The sequence below is a fragment of the Denticeps clupeoides genome, chromosome 10, assembly GCF_900700375.1.
Source record: "Denticeps clupeoides chromosome 10, fDenClu1.1, whole genome shotgun sequence".
NCBI lineage: Eukaryota > Metazoa > Chordata > Actinopteri > Clupeiformes > Denticipitidae > Denticeps > Denticeps clupeoides.
Genome location: NC_041716.1, coordinates 5135232 through 5158566, shown reverse-complemented (window position 1 = coordinate 5158566; position 23335 = coordinate 5135232). Strand labels below are relative to the sequence as shown.

Genomic DNA, 23335 nt, shown 5'->3' with positions numbered 1-23335 from the left:
GCCAACAAGTGCTAAACACCTCTGGGAACTCCTTCAAGACTGTTGGACTGCTTGAAGCTCATCGAGAGAATGCACAAGAGTGTGCAAAGCAGTAATCAGAGCAAAGGGCGGCTATTTTGAAGAAACTAGAATATAAAAATGTTTTCAGTTATTTCACCTTTTTTTTTTACATGTGTTCATTCACAGTTTTGATGCCTTCAGTGAGAATCCACCTATGAAAATGGTCATGAAAATAAAGAAAACTCATTGAATGAGAAGGTGTGTCCAAACTTTTGGCCTGTACTGTATATCAGAAATAATCAGGATAATCATCAGTCTAAAATCTTTATCTTTGATGTAAGGGTGTTATAAGATGTGAGGTGTGAGATTCAGCCACTAGAGGGCGTTATCAGACAGAATTCCGGAAAAAAAATCCACAGGCGAAATGGAACCACTTTCAGAGCTTGAACATCAGACCTGGATCTTCAGCGAAAATGTATTGTCTGGATGGTTATGCTAATTACAACCGATCCATACTGATGGAAATAGTAACTGTGAAATTATTCAGGAAGGGACTGTCTTTTAGTGTAAAACATAAATAAAACTGACTAAAAAGTAAATGTGATAATACTGTTCACGTTGATATGCAGAGATGTCTTAGAAGAAGTCTACAGGAGAACAATATTGTATTGCTGTTCAGAGAGACTCTTTCTCTACACACGACAATAATGAAATTCTGCAATAGGCGTTTTAGGTAAATCAATATTTAGGTAAATATTTATTTTTGTTGTTGTTATAGTTATATAAATTTATAAACAGCGGTTTTGTTTTCACTGGTTTGCATTGGTGCCAGAGACTTTTGAACATTTCTGCGAATCCTGGTCTGCCACACAACTGTTTCCTGCTCTATGCAAATTTCATATATGCAGTCGATAAATCGGGGATTATGGATTACCGCCAGATTTTTTGTATGGATTAGAGTTGATATAATCTGGCCCCGTCTGATCTCTGCGCACGTCCAGAGGTTCCAGAACTGGATTGTTCTGCTCCAGGTGCGCTCGGGTGATTCAGGCCACGCCCCACCTCATCACCGCGAACAGGTAAAGTATTCTGTCGGTGAAGAGGGCCGTTCTGAGTAGTCGACGGCGTCCGTGTGGAGGACGCGTTATTGACGGGTTATTAACTGTTTATTAATGAGCGCGAGGCTCTGATTAAAGGTACCTGGCCGCCGCCGCTACACCTTTAAGACCGTGACCCCTCCCACCCGCCTGGTGCCTCATGCCTGGATCGTCTGGCTGCAGATCGGAGTGGAACCTGAACTTGGTGCTGCGTGAGGACCGAGCGCTTTTTTTTTTAATGATTATTATTGTATTATCATCATCATTATCATCCTTATTATCATTATTGTTATTGGTTCGCGTCACGTGGATCGGTTCTCCCGCGATGAACTAAAAAAAAAAAAAAAAAAAAAGCAGCAACGAAGTGTCCGGGCGCGGTGGGTGGAAGCGCACTTTGACGACATGTGACGTCAGCGGACGGATCGGGCGACTATGTTCACGCGCGGATCGAAGCGGCGCCGGTCCGCTCGCGCGGTAAGTTGGCGACCGTCACCAAATCCGCGGGAACTTTTTTTTTTTTTTTGGGAAGGGGGGGACCAGGGGATGGCACCTGGTCGGGCGTAACGCCTCGCCCGGTGCGTGAAACAGAATTCCACGCGTTTCCACTTATGTAACCAGAGTTCTGTGCAACTGTAGCCCTCATTCCCATCTCCACTCGTCTTTCTGTAGTTAAGATGTAGCAGTGGAGGTATGCGACGTGGGGGAGGGGCTTAAATCTACGTCTTGACGTCACCGCTGTTTACCTGAACAGGTATTAGTTCATTTTAAAAGCTCGTGTTTGGCGTCCTCCTCTGGGGGCTCGAACCTGTGACTGTGTCACGAATGTCTCTTTCCTGGAACAATAGCGGCAATATCAGGAACATCTGGCAGCCTGGACAATGTTCGTTTTATTGAAACAAAATTAACATTTTTCATAGTTACTGCTCAGTCCTGCGTATCTTTTTTTCGTGATTATTGCAGTTGATGGCTATTTTATTCTGTCTATTTATTTCTACATTTCATTAATAACAATCAGTCCTCTGTTTCAACATCACTGTAAAATACTTTATTTCCTGCGGCTTGAAGTCCAGAATCTTTTCCCGACGGCACAGACTTTGCCGAAACTGGAGTGGAATCTGATTTATCCGTTATGCAACTTGAGAATGCAAACCGAGGGAAGGAACATTTGAAAGATTTCATTGGTGCAAGGTTCGTGATGGATTTCTTTGGTTGCTCCTTCATGGAAGTTCGGCGAATAGCCGTTGCCGTCGGTGTCTGACGCAGCGACGTGGTAGAACGCCTGTCGGGTTTCCTTGTACGCCCCCGGCTAATGACCTCTCACCTTACACTTGTTAATGTATAACTGCTGCCTAGACGAGCAGAACGCCGCGCAGGCTGATCACCTTGAGGGGGGTTGGGACGGGGGGCACAGCTCACGGTGACCTGTCCCATGCGTTAATTATGACCGGGTGTTGCTATGGAAACGTGCAACTTTTCCCCTATAGCGGCCTGGAAGCTTCTAGAATCAAACGCCGTTACATCTACTTCCTTGCACACAACTGCAGGTGAACATGAGAGGAAAATGGGCCCAGGCCGATCTGATATACGTTGGGTTCTGTAAGAATAACGTGAAGATTAGATATCAGGGTCAGTAGAAACTGTAGTCGGGCTGCGAGGCAACATAAATGACTGCGGCTGTGAGCCTAGGCGCGTGTTGCTATGAATCTCGGGAAAGTCACATCGTTTGGTCATGTGGTTTTTATTGACACACCCATTGCCTGGTGAAGCTGAAACTGTTCTGGCTGTTATGCATCATTTCGTTGGAGGTCTGACACAGAAACAGCCAGAACGTTCTCGGTTAACGCTGTGCACGAGGGGAGAGGCAGGACGGTTGTGAAAAGAAAAGTGTAAACAGAGTCGGTGAGGAAGCCGGCAGGGAGGAAAGGGTGCAGCACACGTCCTGTGCAGCTTCCTTCCTTTCCTCGCTAAAAAAGGGACACTCTGCTCACACTCTGCCCGGTACTAAATGAGAATAAATTCACAATAACCAAGTCCAATATTGTGTCGAGCTAATTTTTTTCTTCTGGTTATTAGTTATGGAGGAATTTTCGGGAATTTGCATTGAAAAAGAGCGCTAACTGATGCAAGCTGTGCATTAAAATTCTATTTAGATTCTATTTATCACAATAATTTAGTTATTATTCAGAATTTGCTTTTACTTTATCATTGCTTTGATTTATTGCTGTGATGTTTGAATGCATATTTCATATCAGATTTTTCACGACAGCTTCTTGGCACTACTTGGTATTTGTGGAGTTGGTCGTCAGTGTGAAAATTTGAGAATCACTGAATCCTAGAACCCTAACTGAATTGTAATATGTGGTGTAATAGCTGAATAATGACAAAATATCCAACATTCCTATTAGTCTTTTTGTCCTTTTGGTGTGTTACCACTGCTCTAGACAGAGAGACACAGCAGGCTCACTGCAGTGGGTTTTTTGTGGGGACAAACCGGAGATCTGATGCACCTTAGACTTTTGGGAACACCTTTTTTCCCTTTAAGACTTAATAATAATAATAAAAAAAACATAAATACTTCCCAGTGATTTATACTCTTCTGTCGCCCCATGCTATGCAAACATCTCGCAGAAAGATGTATACGTGTGCATCGGTGTCCCCATATAAATCACTCTAAAGCGTCTTTCTACCACATTAATATTAATCATGCACTCCCATGAATTATGCATAACACTTTTTCATTGCAAGACAAACTTTAGCTGTGTATTTTTGGGTGTTGTCCTTTCACCAGTTCACTTTTCGCTCTTGCTTTTGGATTGAAGTGCTGATGCCGGTTCTGTTCTGTGTGCTGTGCTTGCAGGATGAGAACGAGGACCCGGATCGAGGACAGCCGTGTATGCGCTGTGGGGACCAGTGCCCTGGCTTCCGCATGCATGGCTGGAGGTATGCCTGCTCCTCACGCCCTGATGCTTACGATCAGCTTTAAATGACAAAAGCACAATTCATTAGACGAATGGACACGGCGTGGAGCAGCTTTTGCCGTGTTGCGTTACCGTCATTTGCTCATTTTGTGCTTTGCTCAGCACCTGTTTTCAGATTTCCCGTATGCATGTTCTCCCTTGTCAAGCAGGCATGCCCAAACATCTACGAAGTGACATTAAGCGCTTATGGCCGTGTGTAAAATAGATGAAATGTAATGCAGCGAGCATGCCTGGCTTCTCTTCATTCCTTGTTTACCGCATGCCGGGCGGCTGCATTGCAAAGCCAGGTTGCACCTTCCTTGGCGTAAGCAGCTTTGCCCCGTGGACTGTGAACGTAGAGCGAGCAGATTAGCCACGAAACAGGATTCTCACGTCTCCTCTGAGGTCCAAGATTACTTGGCGTTAACCACCGGCGAAGCACACAACGCTATGAAAACCGTAACAGGAGCTTAGCGAAGCCATGACCATGGCTGCCATGCGTTCCGGTTTTCATGGCCTGATGACGTGGTCATAGCGAAAATGGATTCAGTTGATGACCATGACCATGGCCGCCATGCATTCCAGTCTTTATGGCCTGATGACCTGGTCATAGCGAAAATGGATTCAGTTGATGGCGGGTAAGAATATAACTCCACTTAGTCCCGGCCCGAAATACAGATGGTTCCATAAGCACTGCTCAAGGTCAATTAGCGCTCCGCGCTGGAACAGGTTTGGCGGCACCGAGCGAGGGTGCTCCGCGCCTGGTGTGCACGGCAACTTTTACAGCACTCTCTGCAGGTATTTCATGTACGCGGAGGGCAAGCTGAGCTGATGACCTTTGACTCGCTCTGACATGGCAAGCGATGTAATGCTCTTAATCCAGAATCACAGTATCTGTAACCAGGGTTGTGTTACAGCAGGGAGCGAATTATTGGGTGAATTTTTTTTTCGCTCTGCATTATATCAGTATATTTTGAATCTTTGTCATTCTATGAATATTGTGTGCTGCACAATATGAGAGGTGCACAATATTAGCGATGCACGCTAGGCGGATTGGTAGACTCTAAATTGGCACTGAGGGTAACACGTGATTTCCTGGGATAGGCTCCGCCTCCTGCCACCCTAGTTATTGAGAATCAGTGATTCATTGTAGACATTCTAGAGTAACAAGCAGTAAACTGTGTTTGCATGGTTCTGTTGTTTAAACTATAAGATCTTCAAACTTTTACGTTTAAAAACGCATATATCGCCTTATAGTGTCATACATTTAATTGTAACCCATATGTTGGGGCAGTGGTGGCCTAGCGGGTAAGGAATTCCGAACCCCCAACATGCCACTGAGGTCCCCTTGATCAAGGTACCGTCCCCACACACTGCTCCCCGGGCGCCTGTCATGGCTGCCCACTGCTCACTGAGGGTGATGGTTAAATGCAGAGGACACATTTCGTTATGCCACCGCGCGCTGCGCTACAGTATAAAAACAGGCAAAAACAATCACCTTCAATATCATGTAGCCCTATGTATGCTATTGTCCAGTATATGAATATATATATATAGATTCAGGTCCCGTTGTGTGTATGTGATGGTCTGCGTGGATTTTGCCTCCTTGCTTTCTGTCTGTTGCGACGGGAGTTTGGCGTGTCTCAAACACTTTTACCCGTCGAGCTGGGAGATGAAGTACCCGACCGGAAAAAACTCTAAAGGACACTGGGGAATTCCAGAGGGCTTAGACACAGTGTGTGTGTGTGTGTGTGTGTCTGAGTGCAACAGCACACTGGCTGATAACACTGGCTGAGTTTGGCTGCCGAAGATTAAAAATAATAATTACAAAAAAAATGCTGCTCAGCTAGATGCTGTCGGTAAATGAATAAGTGAATTAGGGAGCGCAGGGAGTCACCCCCAAAAACCTGAACTCATCTCACCCCCCCAACTGCAACCCTTTATTCCAACAAGCAGCAGCTTCAGCCAAACCCATACATCACTGCCGCCTTAACTCGATTCTTGTGCTCTTCTACATGAACCCACATGTCGCCCCTCCCAAACCAATTCATGTTTAATTAACGCAGTCACAGAAATAATGTTCATATTTGGAGGGGTGCCCTTTAATGCTAATAATGCTCTCTGCACCCACTGTGCATCGGTTAAATATTAACACGCCGTATCACACTAACACAGACTGTTCCTGAGGTCAAACGAGACCCTCGCCCAACACACTTTCCCTTTATTCCCTTTTAGCTTTTATTCAAGTCCCCAGTTACTCCCTCCTCCTCCCATTCACCCCACATGTCCACCCAGCCGGCCCCCTTCTTCCGTGCCCTGATCTCGTCCGTCAGGCTAATGGGATTAACTTTTTTGAGTCCCGCTGCCGCTACAGCCGGAGCCGCTGCCAAGTCGACAGTAATAGAGCCGTCGGCGGGCACAGGTGATTACCAACTAAAACCAGCATCCTGCATCCTCCCTGCCCACACAGGGCAATAATGTGGATTAACAAAAAAAAAAGCCATAAATGGGGATATCTGTCCAACCGAGACCAGACTTGGCCGTGGAAAGGCATCTAGAAACTTTAAAAGGGGGTGTAGGGGTGCCATGCGTGCGCTGAAGGGTTTAAAACCTTCATGATGGCCCTGAAGAGGTCTTTTTTTATCTTACTGCATTACTTACTGTACTAATGCAACTCAAAATATTGTGGAGTAAGTAGCTTTTTTTTTCTCATTCACAAAGGTTAACATTTTTCAACCCTTTCAGAAGTTGAATGTTTCTGTATTGTGATATTCTGGATGGAAATATTTACATGAGATAAAAAATGATTGTGAAAGAAATATATCACAAATCAATTCTTACAACGTCATTTTTTTTAGATGCAGTATGTTTAGCATATTTATTTAGTACGGCTCCTGCCTGTTGTAAAGCAGTGAAATCAATCAGTTTGTCACAAATTCCACGTCCGCTAATGAATTAATCCGATCACCCTGATGGCTGGCTTGTTAAATGATCGCTCAGGCCCGGGCGTCAGGGAAGCCATCCGTCTTCCTGCGCCCAGATGGACCCGGCGGCGCTGCGGTGGCGCCCGGGTGGGATCGAGTTACCATCGACCCCCGCCTGCGCGCTGTCCCTGCCGTCAACTAGCGGCCCGTGCCAGGCGGCGATTACTCAGGGCCTAATTAGCCGGCCGGTGTCCATCTGTCCCACAGGAAAAGCACAGATCCCGACTTTCAACCGCGGCTCATCGCGGTGATGACGAATCCGCGGTCGTGTGTATAGGCTGAAACGTCCAACACCGTTCATTCTGCTTTTCATGAGGGTTTTGGGCTGTAGGTTTTCGTTGTTGTTGTCGGTTCTTTGGTGTTTTTTTTTTTTTTTTTTTTAATAAATGCAACAAATCGGACGGAACCTAAAAAAGCAGGGACATTAGTGTCTGGTAGTAATGAAACGTGTTTAACTAATGATTACATATCATTGGAATCAATGTTAGAAGTGTTCTTCTTCTCCAGTTATACCAGAACATTCATCTGAAAACACAACCCAGTCCTGCACTTTTAATTACTGTTATTGGACGTCACACGGAAGTCATCCTGAGCCCCTCCTGAGGTAGGAAGAGAGAGAGAGTGAGTGTGTCCTGAAGAAGCCTCCCATTGTGCGGCGTCACCGGCCGTGATGGAGGGGGAGTGCACGTTGTGAAGGACGTCTATATAGGGTGGGTTGGAGGAGGGTCTGGGATTCTCAGCAGCACTTTGGTTTAACCTTAACTAATGGGAGGATGCATGAGGGGCAGCAGGGACTACAATGCAGCCAAAGGTAAAATATATATATTTAAAAAATAAAAATAATAATAGTTTTATATATATATAGTATAATAATAATATATATTTTTTCCATCAAACTTTTACTACTTTTTTTTTATGCAAGTACAGGTAGAATGGCTTGAATTTAACTGTACTGAATGTTCTTATTGGTTTTAGTTGAATTATGGTCCCTCTTTACTCCGGTTAACTGGTTGTAGAAAGCTCTGGTCGGTGTGAACATATGTGCATATTTAAATATAATATTGTTTCTGTCATGTTTTTTTTTTGTTGTTGTTGTTGTTGTTAATTTATTCCATCAACAGTTCATCCTCGCTACCCCGTTCCTGACCCCAGCAGCTTTATTTAGAAGCACAGTCCCCCTTTTCATCATCCTAAGTATTTTGTCACATGGGGGCGGGTGGGGATAATCCAGCAAGAGCCAGTTGTGCTCTGAGTTTACACACCGCCATCGCTAAACAGCCCAAGATGACCGTGGGCGCAGAACCCAGCGGTGACGTAATGGAGGGACGAGGATGTCAAAAAACACACAAGTTTATGAAGAAGCGCAGTTGTGAAATGAATCCCAGGGGAACACAGTTCTGTGAAGCTTTATGAGCTTCTGCAAGGTTGTGTATGGTTCTGTGAGGTCTAGGGCGGTTTTGCATGGGTTTGTGAGGCTCTGTGTGGTTTTGCAAGGTTTTGGGAGGTTCTGCAATGTATTGTGGGGTTTCAGCAAGGTTTTGTGATGTTCAGTGAGGTTTTGCAATGTTTTTTGAGGTTCAGCGAGGTTCTGGGATGTTCAGTGAGGTTTTGGGAGCTTCTGTGAGGTTCTGCGAGGGTGGCGCGTTTAAGTGCCGATGCAGGATGTTCAAGTTCAAGTGAAGATAAGCCCGTATTAGGTAAGGAGGTGAGGTCAGGCCACACTTCCCCATGATGTGGCAGCTGTGGCTGTTTTAATTGCTGGATGCCTCACACACACACACACACATCTTGGTGAGAGCAGATTGCAAGCCGGAACGTTGGAGTCCTGCCAATGGGGCTTTACCTGACCGGTCATGTTGATCATTGTTTATCCTGGGCCACGTCATGTTATAGTGTGTGTGCGTGTGTGTATGTGTGTGTGTCTGTGGAAGGGTGCTTGTTAGGACCGGTGTAATGTAATTTACATCTGATTGCGTGCTGCATTAGTGACACCCCTCTTCAGTTCTGGGTGGGTGTGGTCATTGTTCGGGAATTGGAAGTTGGTTGGGGGTCTTTGCCACGGGGGAGGAAAAGAAATCTGCTGATGTGGAGAAACGGAGCCTCCGCCGTGAACCTGTTATTTTCACATGCCGAGCAGCAGCTTTTGATCAGGAAGTGTGTGGAGAGGGTGAGGGCGAGTTGGAGTTGGGTAGGGGGGCAGTCGGATGCTGGAATTGAAGTGGCAGCTTATCCACACGAGAAGGGATTGCCTTTTGGGGGGGGGTGTACAGAGCAAGTCCACGCAAAGCGGCTTTTGTCCTCCATCTGTGCCTCGGGGGCAGAGCCTTGCGCCACAAATACCCCCCTCCTGGCCAAGAGAGCGGCATTACGCAACCTCAAGCGCCTTGGAGATGGTCCCAGCTCTCAGATTTGCACAGAGACCCCCTCAGATCCCATGGTGGGATGGAGGGGACCGTGCCGACACCCACCATCTCCACCCACTGTTTCTTCGGCTGGCGGGGACCTGGGCTGTGACCTCATTCTGACCAGAGGCAGCTGAGTCAGGGAGGAGAGCGAAAGTGTTGCCTTCCCGCCCCGAGACCACGGCCAGGTCCTTATTCCCAGTTCAGACAAGGTGTAAAAAGGCCCCGCCTCCTCTGCATCTGATATCTCTTCTGTATATAAACACACCAGGGAGAGAGAGAGAGTGAGAGAGACACAGAGAGAGAGAGAGAGTTATACTCTCTCAGAGAGAGAGTGGTTATGCTAACCACTGGGGGTGGTAGTAGCCTAGTGGGTAACACACTCGCCTATGAACCAGAACACCCAGGTTCAAATCTTACACTTAGTTCCATTGTGTCCCTGAGCAAGACACTTAATCCTAAATTGCTCCAGGGGGGGGGGGACTGTCCCTGTAACTACTGATTGTAAGTCGCTCTGGATAAGGGCCTCTGATAAATGCTGTAAATGTAAATGTAAACCACTAAAGTACTGAGGGTTCATTATTTTATTTTATTTTATTTTTTTTCATTATCAGACGATGCACAAGCGTGCACACAGACACACAGATCAGTGTGGCGTTCACATGTGGCGTTATTTATTTCTGCTGCTCAACTGTCTCCTTTTCTTCGTAATTCCGCATAATCCCCTCCGGATAATGTGGCCCTTGTGTGACGGGAGCAGTGAAGTAGCAGGACTGAAGCTATTACTGGATTAATGTGTTGTGGCTGAGTGCTCAGTGGTAGGTGGCAATATTCTAATATGCAGATGGTGTCGTGGGTCCAGAACCTGACTGTCAGCCACCATCATTTTGATCGCCTGTAAAATTGGCAAAAATGTCACTCAGGCCCGTATGAAACTTTCAATATGAAAGTTAAAATTTTGGAATAAAAATTGCCATGTTCTCATTTCCAGATGCCCTAGTGTAGTGTAGACTTTACAGAGTATGAACAAGTATGAATTATCAAACAAAATTGAAATGCAGTGTAATTGGCATGATGGGAAGGATTTATAACAGTGTTATGTGCCCAGTTGTAATGATCAGATTTTTATGTTGCTTCCTGTGTCTGTTGTGTAACACGAGCGACCGATTTGGCTTTAAAAGCAGGATTTGTGTTCGGCGGGGGTTATGAAAACAGTCGGACTGGATTTTTCCCCATTGAATCGGTGTCCCAGATGATTTATCGTCGGTGTGGTGATTCTATCCTCTACCCTGATGGGGGCGGGGTTTAGGGGTTCAGGGTTGAGGGGTCCATTCATTGGTTGCAGTGGGTTGCAGTCGTGTTGGCATCACACCTCTGAAGCAGCGTGAGCAGAAAGTGTGTGTGTGGGTGTGTACTTGTCAGCTGTATTGTGTGTCGGGACAGAACTCCTACATGTGGAATGATAATTTATAGTCTGCTCTGCGTCAGCCTTTTTTTTTTTCCCCCCTCGGCCTCAACTTCACCTCAGCCTGTTTCAGACAAACAAAAACAAGAGAGACGAGAACTTTCAGGGTTTTACTCAACGGAAGCATTTCCTATCATGCAACACACATTTAAATGCAGCATTTCCTAATACTTCTGGTATTAATACTGAAGGTCACATGACATTAACCCTTTTTTTTTTTTTGCTTTATATCGATCTTTTTGGTCCCCTAATACTGTATCTGAAGCCTCTTTCCGAAATTCAGCCGTGGTGCAGAATTACAGCCACTTTTATCCGGACCCACAATGCGATTCGCCCCGGACTCGCCGTATCTGTGTCTGTAGCTTTAAATGCTAATGAGGAGGAGAGCGGCCTATAGAAGTGAGCGGGCATTCACAGAAATCAACGTCATCGACACCTTTTACCAACAAGGTTTGCCGCAGACTGGAAGTGGTAGAGTGGAAATAGCCTTGTGGGTAACACACTCGCCTGTGAACCAGAAGACCCATGTTCAAACCCCACTTACTACCATTGTAGTAACACTTAACACCAAGTTGCTACTATTGTAAGTCGCTCTGGATAAGGGCGTCTGATAAATGCTATAAATGTAAAAATGTCTGCGTTTTTCCAGAAAAAAATGTTAAGTAATCTCACGAGTCAAACTTTCATGTCACCCATAAAGCATAAATGGGTAAAAATGCTGGGCAGTTTTTTTTTTTCTTGCTTCTTCCAGTTATTTGCATGGTTTTTTTTTTGTGTGTGTAATTATTTTCAACACCCAGAATAATGTTTGCATGAACAGAGTTGACAGCTCGATACACGCTGAACAGGAAGTGAAGAGTTCCGAAACAAATCGCTCCGACCCGTGACCAGGACCGTTACTAGACGACCGGTCCTGTTGCGTAAGCTTTCCAGTGCTCGATGGAGGTGGTCGCTGCGGGAGACGTTGACGCCCGTGCCGTGTCTGTGCAGGAAGATCTGCGTTCACTGTAAGTGTGTGAGGGAGGAGCATGCTGTGCGCGCCGTGCCGGGCCAGCTGGAGAGGATGATGACCAAGCTGGTGTCCGACTTCCAGAGACACTCCATCTCCGACGACGACTCGGGCTGCGCCTCGGAGGAGTACGCCTGGGTCCCGCCCGGACTCAAACCGGAGCAGGTGCCTTTCCGCCTTCTCTTTTTAAAAGGGTTTATTGGTCCCTTCCTGACTTCCTGCAGGTATCTCCCTCTCGCTGAAGCACATTCGCTCGTGTAAGGTCAAAGGCGTCCTGAGGATAAATCGATAAATAAAACCCCGTTCAAGTTGTGTGTATCTTGAAGAGAAGATAACTACTTTTTTTCGTCCGTGTGCATTTATTCCTGTCACCCAGAACTCAGTGTTTAATGAAGTTTCTATGAAGGTTTAAAGGGGAGGAACAAAGTTCAAAATATCGAAATGTTAATGCGTCACATGCGCAGACGTCGCTGAAGAGCCGCTGCTTCTCGCTTCTGTCTATGAATTCATGTAAAGCCACGAGGACGACTTTAACTTACACGGGCGAACGAGCGCTGCGTTTCTTGCCGTTTCGAAATCAGCGCCCTCTCTCTCTTCACCCCATCTCTCCCTCTCATCCAGATCCCTTTACCACAGCTCTGTGTTAATGATGCGTGCATGTACCCAACTAGGAGTATTCACTTCAAATACTGCATATCCATTTTTTTTTTATTTAATATTCAATAGTTGACAGTCACCAATAATTGTTGGTAATTGTCAATTATTGTTCACACTCGAGCAGTGTAGACTGGTTTGAAAAGGTAAATATTAGGAGCCCGTAGAAGTGAGCATGTTAATGTGGGAGTGTTTGTTATTCAGGATCACCCCTGATTCCTCCACTCTGCGGTGGAGAACCGGGTTCTGCGCGTTCTGTCTGGGCATGTGTGTTTGTACCCTCCATGTAATTTGTGCTTGAGCGTGTGTGTGTGTGTGTGTTTTCGTGCTGGTTGCTGGCAGCTCAGCTCACCTTTCTGCTTTGTGGCGAGGCTTTTGTCTCCTGAACTGCAGGGGTGTTCGGTTACGCCGCATTAAAAAATATTCCTTACACTGCGCGCCCTGCGACCGTTGCCCTCGCAGCAAACGTTGGACACGTCCCTTGTGAGAGTGGGATTTTATTGTTAATGTGTATGTTTGGCGTGTAAATATTGTGTGTTTTTTTTTATTTTTTTAACCCCCTCCCTCCTGATGCAGGTGTATCAGTACTTCAGCTGTATTCCGGAGGACAGGGTGCCCTATGTGAACAGCCCCGGGGAGAGGTATCGCATTAAGCAGCTCCTCCACCAGCTACCGGCCCACGACAGTGAGGTAGGCGTCACCGTCACTGCCACCGTCGCCACCGCAGCTGCTGTTCTTCATTACAACACACTACAATATGATCATTGTGAATCGAGGCAGTATCGCATTGGACTTGCATTGCATTAGGAATAATGCATTCTTTACAGTGAGTTGAAATGAAGCATCTTGTAAAAATAAAACAAATCTCAATTCGGGCTGGGCAAAATGGGAAAAACTGATCATGATATACTTATACGATAAAAATAACTGATCACGATATACTTATATTATATACCCATATCATATGATAATTTTCTTTCCATCAATTTATCTGATATTGCCAGATACATACCTGGCTGGGGAGAAGGCCTTTCACCCATCACACTCCAGCTGTGCTGATACCTATGAATTCCCCAAATGTGGGAATCTCGACTGCATAAAAAAAAATTGGGGCAGAGGTGACCTAGCGGTTAAGGAAGCGGCCCCGTAAACGCCAAGGTGCCACTGAGAAAAGCACCGTCCCCACACACTGCTCCCCGGGCGCCTGTCATGGCTGCCCACTGCTCACCAAGGGTGATGGTTAAAAGCTGAGGACATTTCTTGTGTCACTGTGTGCTGTGCTGCAGTATCACAATGACAATTAATTCACTTTTACTTCACTTTCACTGAAACCAAAGACACCAGAGATAATAAATAGTCCCGTAACATTTTAAACAATGACTATCACTGCCCTTCTTGGCTCCGTTTTCAATAATTTCACGCTGCTAGCTTTAAGCAGTTAACCTCATGTGCCGTGGTGCTGCGTGCATTACATCCATATAAATGTCATTTAAATACAAACACAGAAGCTAATTTACGGCATTTGTATTGTGATCATGAAAAAGGACTAAGGCTGATTGTGATCATTAATCGAGATCATATAATGACCCAGCTCTAATAGTAATAATTTCTTTATTTCAAGGATTTTCCTAGTCACCTTTTGTTGATTGATTATGGGTAATATTCTAATTAAATTATAATATTGGTATTATTACTACAATTATGGCTTAGTCAACATAAAGCATATATATTTCTCTATATGTGTAATAAATATAGCGTTTTGTAATGAGATTCCAAAAACAAGTGACATTTTACATGATGCTTAAATTTTGCAGAAGCCCTAGAAGTTAAACCTTTTTTAAATACCTGTTTGTCTGTAGACAGTAGACGTCATCATGCACTTACCTTCATATCTAACAGAGACTTGTTGAGTAATATGAGTTGACATTAAATAGCAGGTACATTAAGGAGTGGAAAAGCCGCCTCCCATTTCATCATGAACCCCTGCCCTCTAAACCATCATCCCACCGGGGCTGTTGCATCAACAGGGCATATGTGGTTTTTAGTGTAATAAGTCTCTCCAGTTGCACCATCTGAGCTTATTTTGGCTTTTCTGCTGGGCCTGGGTGTGAATGTGGCCGTTGATGTGGCAACAGGTGGGGAGGATTGCCTTGAGATCTGGAGTTTTTTTAGCTGGTAGTTTAGGGAATAGATGCGTATATGTGAGTTTCTGGTCCCTTTGTGAAACCGCGGACTTCAAAAACAACAAAAATCGCACCAAAACCATTTTCCTTTAATTTTGGGTTATAGGCTCTTGTGTGTAGACGTTTACATTTTTACGGTATATACCAGACGTCCTTATCCAGAGCACCTTACAATCAGGGTACTTGGTCTGGAATGTTTTGAGTGTGCATGGTCATCATAAAAATATGAATGCAAGTGTGCGTTTTCACAGCCTCAGTACTGTAACTCCCTGGATGACGAGGAGAAGAAGGAGCTCCGGCTGTTCAGTCAGCAGCGGAAGAGGGAGAACCTGGGCAGGGGCGTCGTCCGTCTCTTCCCCGTCACCATGACCGGAGCCATCTGTCAGCAGGTGGGAACCAGTAGCACATACTGGATGAACTGGACCTCTTGCTGTAGTCGGCCCTTCTCATTACAGGCCAAGGACTTTTGTCAGATTTGGTCTAAAGAGATCTATTTTTTTGCAAATGAAAGAATTATTAGCATTGGTGCAGTAGATAGATAGATAGATAGATAGATAGATAGATAGATAGATAGATAGATAGATAGATAGATAGATAGATAGATAGATAGATAGATAGATAGATAGATAGATAGATAGATAGATAGATAGATAGATCCACTTCCGCTTGTTAGACATTAAAAATGATTCAGATCCTCTCTGTTCTGTAAGTGTGGCAGGCAGATCTGTGGCGGCGACATTGCTGTGTTTGCCAGTCGGGCGGGGCACGGCAGCTGCTGGCACCCACAGTGTTTCCAGTGCTCCTCGTGCAGTGAGCTGCTGGTGGACCTCATCTACTTCTACCAGGACGGGCAGATCTTCTGCGGCCGCCACCACGCCGAGAGGCTGAAACCCCGCTGCCAGGCCTGTGATGAGGTAACCATTTTTCCCTTTATGAACCCGACTCCACTGATAAATAATAAAATAAAGTCTTCAAGATTTAAGACTTCACACTTTTCATGTCACCAATCACATTTATTGTTACAACGAGCATATAAAGGTCAGATTTGCAAGCGTTCAGTAGCATTCCAACATTCCGCATCATCTCTTTGGAATGTTCTATTCAGGGACAACATGGATCATCAAAACAAAAGAAAGAGATTCTGAATCTGAATAGTATAATTTATGAGTTCTCCCATGGTATGTGTTTGTGAAGCTAGTCTGCATTTGTCACATATCTTTGCACCCTCTGGCGGCCTTGATGAAACCTGGAAGAGAATAACGTTCGGAACAAACGTTAGAGGACCAGGCTGGGAACCACGGCTCTGGGTGACAATAGTCTCAGGAGGTCAGCCAGAGGACGGAAATGTGCTGGGCTTACACTTTAACCAACTCACTTGAGGTTCAGTGGTGGACTAGTGGGTAAGAAAATGGCCCCGTAATCAGAAGGTTGCCGGTTCGAGTCCTCACACCTTTCATGGTTGCTGTGTGCAATCACTTCACTTTCACTTGAGGAAATCTTGTCCAATCCGGTGCAGGATTACAGAGCTTTAAAACTTTACCTTTCAGCTCCTACTGGTGGCGATGATAGTAATCCCCCATCTAACAGGGGCCAGGGAATCAGGCCCACATACCTGCCCACACTTCTCTCACACTCTCTCTCTATGACCATTTACACACCTTCATGGAGACCATGGGACATTAGGACATCATTTTTCTGTGTTCTTTATTGCGTGTACTTTGAGTACAAGGGCAGCGTCAGTGCCTTGCTGGTACCTTCAAGCTGTCATTTACACTCAACAGGCGGGTTTAACCTCCAACTCTCTTCCACGTGACACAGATTTCATTTGGTTATTTTCCAAACGTGATACCGTGCATACTGTACTCTTCAGGGACGTTCAGCAGGGCATTCTGCTCTCTGGCAAGGTAGTTTGTCTTAAGCGTTGGTAAAAATGCAGCATCAGCTGATCAGAACATGAAGATATGTTGCTGTAGGCGGATTATAACACAAATATTGTTCTAACACACACACACACACACACACACACACACACAGGTGTTCTGTGAAAAGCCATTTTGTTTCAGTACAATGAAACAACCTGATGACATCTGATCCAATGCCATCTGACACTCTAACCTAATGGCATTTAACCAAGGCCACTACAACTTATTAGATATATTGTTCTGTGCCAGAATAATAGTATATAATGGGTGGGTTGATTAGCTCACTATTAACTCACTGAGGTCTCCTATATCAAGGTACCATTCTCACACACTGCTGCCTGTCTCCATCACTGCTCCATCTAGTGGTGCATCCATGTATATTTTTACCTAAAATGTTTATATATATATGTGTGTGTGTGTGTGTGTGTGTGCGTGTGTGTGTGTGTCATTAATCATAATTTCTACAAAATGTATATCTTATTTTTCATGTGGACGTTCATTGTAATAATTTTGTGTATTTGTGTGTGTGCACACTGCAGATAATCCTGGCAGATAAGTGTACAGAGGCGGAGGGCAGGCACTGGCACATGAAGCACTTCTGCTGTTTCGAGTGCGAGGCGGCGCTGGGTGGGCAGCGTTACATTATGAGGGAGAGCCGGCCGTACTGCTGCTCGTGCTACGAGGCGCTGTACGCTGAGTACTGCGACACCTGTGGCGAGCACATAGGTAACACACTTACACACATACACACACACACACACAGGCATAATACATATACTAGTGGATCTTTGTCATTTAATCGTTGCACATAATCATCGTCATGGTGTGAAATCCAATATCTGAAATTATTAGGATATTATATACAATATGCTCATATATAATGAATCAAAGAAGGATTCATTATACAGAAATGTCCAAATTCTGAAAAAAATACAGACAAGATTTGTTGGGGGTTGAAGGTTGATTTAAAACATTATGAAAAGTTGATTATGATTACAAAAGGAGATTTTTTCTACTCATTTAGATTTTAGATTTATAGTATTTATCAGACACCTTAATTTACAGTCAGTAGTTACAGGGACAGTCCCCCTGGAGACACTCAGGGTTAAGTGTCTTGCTCAGGGACACAATGGTAGTAAGTGGGATTTGAACCTGTGACTCTGTGGTCTTCTGGTTCACAGGCTACTATCAGCCACCAACGCAGTGCTCTGTTCTTTCCCTTCAGGTATAGATCAGGGCCAGATGACGTATGAGGGTCAGCACTGGCATGCATCCGAGGCTTGTTTCTGCTGCGCCCGATGCCGGGTGCCTCTGCTGGGTCGGCCCTTCCTGCCTCGAGGGGGGCTCATCTTCTGCTCGCGGCCGTGCTCCCTCGGCGAAGACCCCAACAATTCTGATTCGTGCGACTCCGCCCTCCAGAGCCACCCGGGCCCGGGCAAATCACAGCAGCAGCAGCAGCAGTACAACTCCCCGCTCCCTGAAGGAATCAAGAAGACGTCTGCCTCTGTCATCAGCACCTCCATCTCTGCAGGTGGCAGCAGCTTTCCTCGCCTGGAGAGCAGAGGTATGAAATCCCAACTTCTTAAACTAGTATAATAAAGGGAGATTATGCAAAGTATTACCAGGTACACTGCATTAAAAAGCCTTTCATGCCTTACTTGACCCGTGAACCTTGCTAAAATGTATGTTCCAACTAAAGCATCATCATTCACACTCATGCAACCCTGATCCGTTTTACCGAATGTGTCTGGTTTAATCTTTAACGCTGTCAGGTTGAACTTATTGGGTGTATTTTCAGAATAATTAAATCTGGCTCTTTACCTTTCAACACAGTCAGTACACACTTCTCAACCATTTATACGTAATGCTAGGTCCTGTTAGACCTCCACATATTTCAGTGCTTTTTTCTTCTGACTATTTTTATGAAGTTTTGAGAATGACACAAAAATGGTTTCCACAAATTTTGCTGCTTCAGTGTTTTTAGATCTTTTTGTCTGTTGTTGCTGTGGTGTATTGAAGTATAATTACAAGCATTTTATAAGTTTCAAAGGCTTTTACTGAAAATTACATCAAATTTATGCAACGGGACAATATTTGCAGTGTTTTTCAAGACCTCTGCAATTCATCCTGTCAGTCATTCAACATCTGATCCAAATCCTGACTGATGGCAACCCATTCCTTCATAGGTTCTTCCTAGGTTCTTCCTGACCTCATATGTTGCTGCTTTTCCTTGATTTGTGGTGATGATCATTTCATTCTCATGAAGCTGAATATGAAGATTATAGTGTACAGAAGGTACACTATAATCTTCCTGTATTAGATTCTGCAAAATATATTCCTTCATTGTCACAATTTGTGAACCCTGTAGGCCATGTGTGGATCACGCTTGTGTCCATTTGGTCTGACTCCCGCTCTCTCTCCATGCACCAGGTACCTGTGTCTCTGCTCCAATGTTGCCAATCAGGATTCCCTCTCCTACCAGTGATCCATGCCAAAACTCCCCTTCATCTTCCCCTCATGGTCACTCGGCCAATGGCTGGGGACCCTCTTGGCCTGCTGACCAGTCACATGAAAGCCTCCATTCAGCAAGTGACAGGGCTGATCATCCAGGCAGCTACCTTGAAACGAACGGATATTCCCATCCAAGTTGCATGTCAAGGGGTACATCAACTACAATGGATTCTGGGAGCTGGGTTGAAAAGGATTGTGCAGGTATGCACTCTGGAAATTAGGAAACCTGGAATCCTAGTGCGTCTAGAAAAATGTATCTTTGGTGGGAAAAGTCATTTGTTTGCATCATTTAATGAAAAAAGTACTGTCTGATTTTCATGATTTTACTATTCAAAAGTTAGAAATGTCATTGTTTTTATCTAAAAAAAAAAAACATACATTTGTGTGAATAGAAAATGTTGATAACATATATACAGCATTTATCAGACGGCCCTTATCCAGAGCGACTTACAATCAGGAACAGTCCCCCCTGGAGCAATTTAGGGTTAAGTGTTTTGCTCAGGGACAAAATGTAGTATGTGGGATTTGAAACTGGGTCTTCTGGTTCATAGGCGAATGTGTGTTACCCACTAGGCTACTGATCAGTATTGATAAGAATCAATGATGCAGCTCAACCCACATTTGCTGATGCCCTGTATACTCAACTAGACTGAATTTGGCCAGTTATATTGCTTGTTGAATCAGTGCAATAGGATGCATAGCGCTTTTCTGATAGCCACTGAAGGTTTCAAAGTGACAGACTTAGTGAACAGAGCATCATTCCAGCTGAACTATTAAATTTCCAGCTACCAAAGATATTTAAAATTAAACATTCTTGAATTTTATTATTATCTTATTGTCAGCCCAGCCACATAGAAAAGGGTTGAAATAGCATCCTCTACACCAGAATGGTGGGACATGGGCAACAATACAAGACAAGGTGTAGACGAGACATGACGGTCCAAAAGGACTGGACAAAAACAACATGACTCTTTGGACATGTCTCAATACAAAGTAAAAAAAAAAAAAACAGATAAAGTGGCAGTGCAATTGTGCAAGGCAGTGCAATTGAACTGTATCATTCATTAGTAGAATTTCATATTACATTTACAGCATTTATCAGACGCCCTTATCCAGAGCGACTTACAATCAGTAATAGCAGTGACAGTCTTATGGTTAAGTGTCTTGCTCAGGGACACAATGGCAGTAGGTGGGACTTGAACCCGGGTTCACAGGCGAGTGTGTTACCCACTAGGCTACTACCACCTTTCTATATTATCATATTATACTAACAGTAAACATTAAGCAACACAGCATGATACTAGAAAACACCTGTTAAATAAAAGCAGTTAAAAGAACAGTTTAATGATCGAAAGTTTGACATTGGACCCTCTCCACAAAAAAATGCTCTACGTGTAATGAGTGTAGCATGTATGTAGGTTTATCTGTTTGGCATACAGTGAAAAAAAAAAGACTACAATTTTCACTATGATTTTTGATGCACTAGTGAATGCAAGTAATACTAATGTATGGACAAAATTGTGACGCTGGCTAAATTTTGATCCTGTTTTAGTTGCATTTTTCAGTCTCATTTCATCAGATTTTTTACAGTCAGCTCCTTTGCTTTTTTGTTTTGAATTTGTCTCTTTGTCCTTTTGTTTCTGTTTCCACTCCCAGCATACCCTGTTCCACAACACCCCTCCCCTGTCCCAGGAGAAAGCTGGAGCTCCACAGAGCAGCAGCCTGTCCCACCTCCCCTCCTCAATGGGCCCTATGACTCACCAAGCCACGACTCCAGTTTCTGCTCCCAGCCTGAAGCCCACCCCTCGCCCCCTGCATCCCAGTCGGGGCGCAGTGCCACGCGTGTCAGTTTCCGGGAGCCAATCAGCTGTAGCTACTCAGTGGAAGAAGAGGAGGAGGAGGAGAAAGCAGACGAGGATGAAGAACAGGAAGGAGGAGAGGCAGTTGGGAGTTTGGGTAGAAGGTTTCGCTTTCAGAAGGGAATCCCACCTCAGATGGATCTCCTGGGTGAGACTCTGTTTCCGATGCATCCCGATCATGCCTTCATTCTTGGTCTGAATCTCATGTCATATGTCTGTTGTCCTCAGATGGCTCCTACCACCGCAGTGTCCGGAAAGGGGGAGGAGCCTGCAGCCGCGGCCACATGTCCTCAGACCACCCGCTGCACCTGGGCACGGAGAAACGTTTCCGCCGTTCACGCACTGAGCGCCCGCATCTGGACACCCTGGACTGGCGAGGGGCAGCGAGTGTTGGAGGCGTGGCAGTACAGAGTCCTGAACCCCCTGAGCGAGCTCCGCCCCTCACCCTCCAACCCGCCCACTACAAACACGAGGACTCGTGCTCCACCTGCTCCTCGTCCTCAGACTCTGAGGAGGAGGGCTTCTTCCTGGGCCAACCTATCCCCCTCCCGCCACAGCTGCGCCGGGCCGCCACAGCGGACGGGGCAAGGCAGGAACAGGAAGTGGGGAAGGAGGAGGCTGAGAAGGAGTGGGCGGGGCTGAGGGGCAGCCTGAGGAGGAGAAGGAGGGCACACAGCCTCAGTGGCAAAGACAAAGACAAAAACTGTGTGCTGTCCTGAGAGTGGCCCGCTGGACCCCGATGAGTCTACCTCCGTTCACGGACTAAATAAATTCACATCATGAAATACTGGGTCCATCTCAGTATCTAGCGAGCTTGCTTACAGTCTTTCCAGTTGGTCTGCAGCAGTGTTAGGAATGCACATTTGAAACAAGAAAACAACGTCCACAGTTTAAGGGAACCCTAAAACGTTAAGGTCAAGTAAATAAACCTTCAGGCATAATGTTACTTGTGATTGTAAGATTGGCTCGTTGCTTCGGGAGGAGAGGATGCAAGGTTTTTGAGAGAGACCCAACACTAGACACATCTCACCACACGCTTTCTGTATTGTAAAATAGAGCGATTTTTTTATTTTATTTTTTTCTTCCAGATTAGATTTTCATATATAAATCTGCATTACTACTGTTATGTTTCTGATATGTTACGTGTCCCACGGATGAATTTATTTGATAGGTTCACATATTTAGTCCATTTAGAACATTTAATGTCAGGTTGTAAAATGAAGGGGAAAATAGCTTTGCTCTGTTTTAGACAGTTTGCGCTGGTATCTCTGTACTTTGTACTGACCCTGACACACGTACACACCACAGCTCGGCTGAGTACGCCCAGCGTACTTTACTGCGGTATATCGGCCGCTTGCTCGAGACTCATTTTCCCATTTCAAGACCCCGCCGTGTTGCTAGAAGATGAAAACACTACATGCATTGACTGCTGAAATGTTTTAAGGGAATGTTTGGTCCAAAGCAATTTTCTATACTTTTTGGTGCTGGTCTTGTATTATATTTTTTACGGTAAATTGTTTGTGATACTACTCTTTTTTTTTTTTCTTTTTTTCTAGGAAATTGCGCAATTTTTCCATGGTTAGCCTTTTGTTTCAAGTTACTGTTGAATTGGGGAGAATAAATAACTTTAATATGAAAGAAATAACACTTAGTATCCTTATGTGGACATAACAAAGTAATCTACACCCTTGACCCCAACAGAGTAATGGCCACAAAAAGCATAGCAGCCTTACTTGCATAATAAAAAAAGCCAAGTAAAAACATGAACATGAACACATTTACATGGTCTTAACATGTGATATTAAGACAACTGCCCCAGTTTATTTGGAAATACTTAATATACAGTACAGGCCAAAAGTTTGGACACACCTCACATGAATTTACGTTGGTAGATTCTCACTGAAGGCATCAAAACTATGAATGAACACATGTGGAGTTATGTACTTAACAAAAAGTGGAGACCTGGTCTCCACAGTCACCGGACCTGAACCCAGTCGAGATGGTTTGGGGTGAGCTGGACCGCAGAGTGAAGGCAAAGGGGCCAACAAGTGCTAAACACCTCTGGGAACTCCTTCAAGACTGTTAAGAAAACCACTTCAGGTGACGACCTCTTGAAGTTCATCGAGAGAATGGCAAGAGTGTGCAAAGCAGACAAATCTAACACTTACACACGCACATGCGTACACATTGCACAAAACAATACAAAAAAAATGTATATATACACTAAAATTTTCTCTTCGTCTAGCACTTAACAATCTCCGAGCATGCACAAGTTAGGCCTTATCAGGGCTC

The 23335-nt window shown here is 44.8% G+C and overlaps 1 protein-coding gene across 4 annotated transcripts; it reads left to right on the top strand.

Annotated features, from left to right (window-relative positions):
- The first annotated feature begins 1116 nt into the window (after positions 1–1116).
- Positions 1117–22557, top strand: prickle3 (prickle homolog 3). Of its 4 annotated transcripts, none has more exons than XM_028993994.1 (12): positions 1506–1571; positions 1767–1848; positions 3955–4037; positions 11896–12079; positions 13145–13258; positions 15003–15140; positions 15462–15665; positions 17213–17399; positions 17899–18237; positions 19104–19385; positions 20841–21191; positions 21272–22557. In XM_028993994.1, the coding sequence occupies exons 3-12, from the start codon at positions 3991–3993 to the stop codon at positions 21760–21762; spliced, it is 2337 nt and encodes a 778-aa protein (XP_028849827.1). In that variant the 5' UTR covers positions 1506–1571; positions 1767–1848; positions 3955–3990; the 3' UTR covers positions 21763–22557. The 4 variants fall into 4 exon arrangements, with proteins under 4 accessions (XP_028849824.1, XP_028849827.1, XP_028849826.1 ...); XM_028993993.1 differs by lacking the exon at positions 1767–1848 and adding an exon at positions 2163–2285 and having other exon boundaries at positions 1556–1571; XM_028993992.1 differs by lacking the exon at positions 1506–1571 and adding an exon at positions 2163–2285 and having other exon boundaries at positions 1771–1848.
- The last annotated feature ends 778 nt before the right edge of the window (positions 22558–23335 follow it).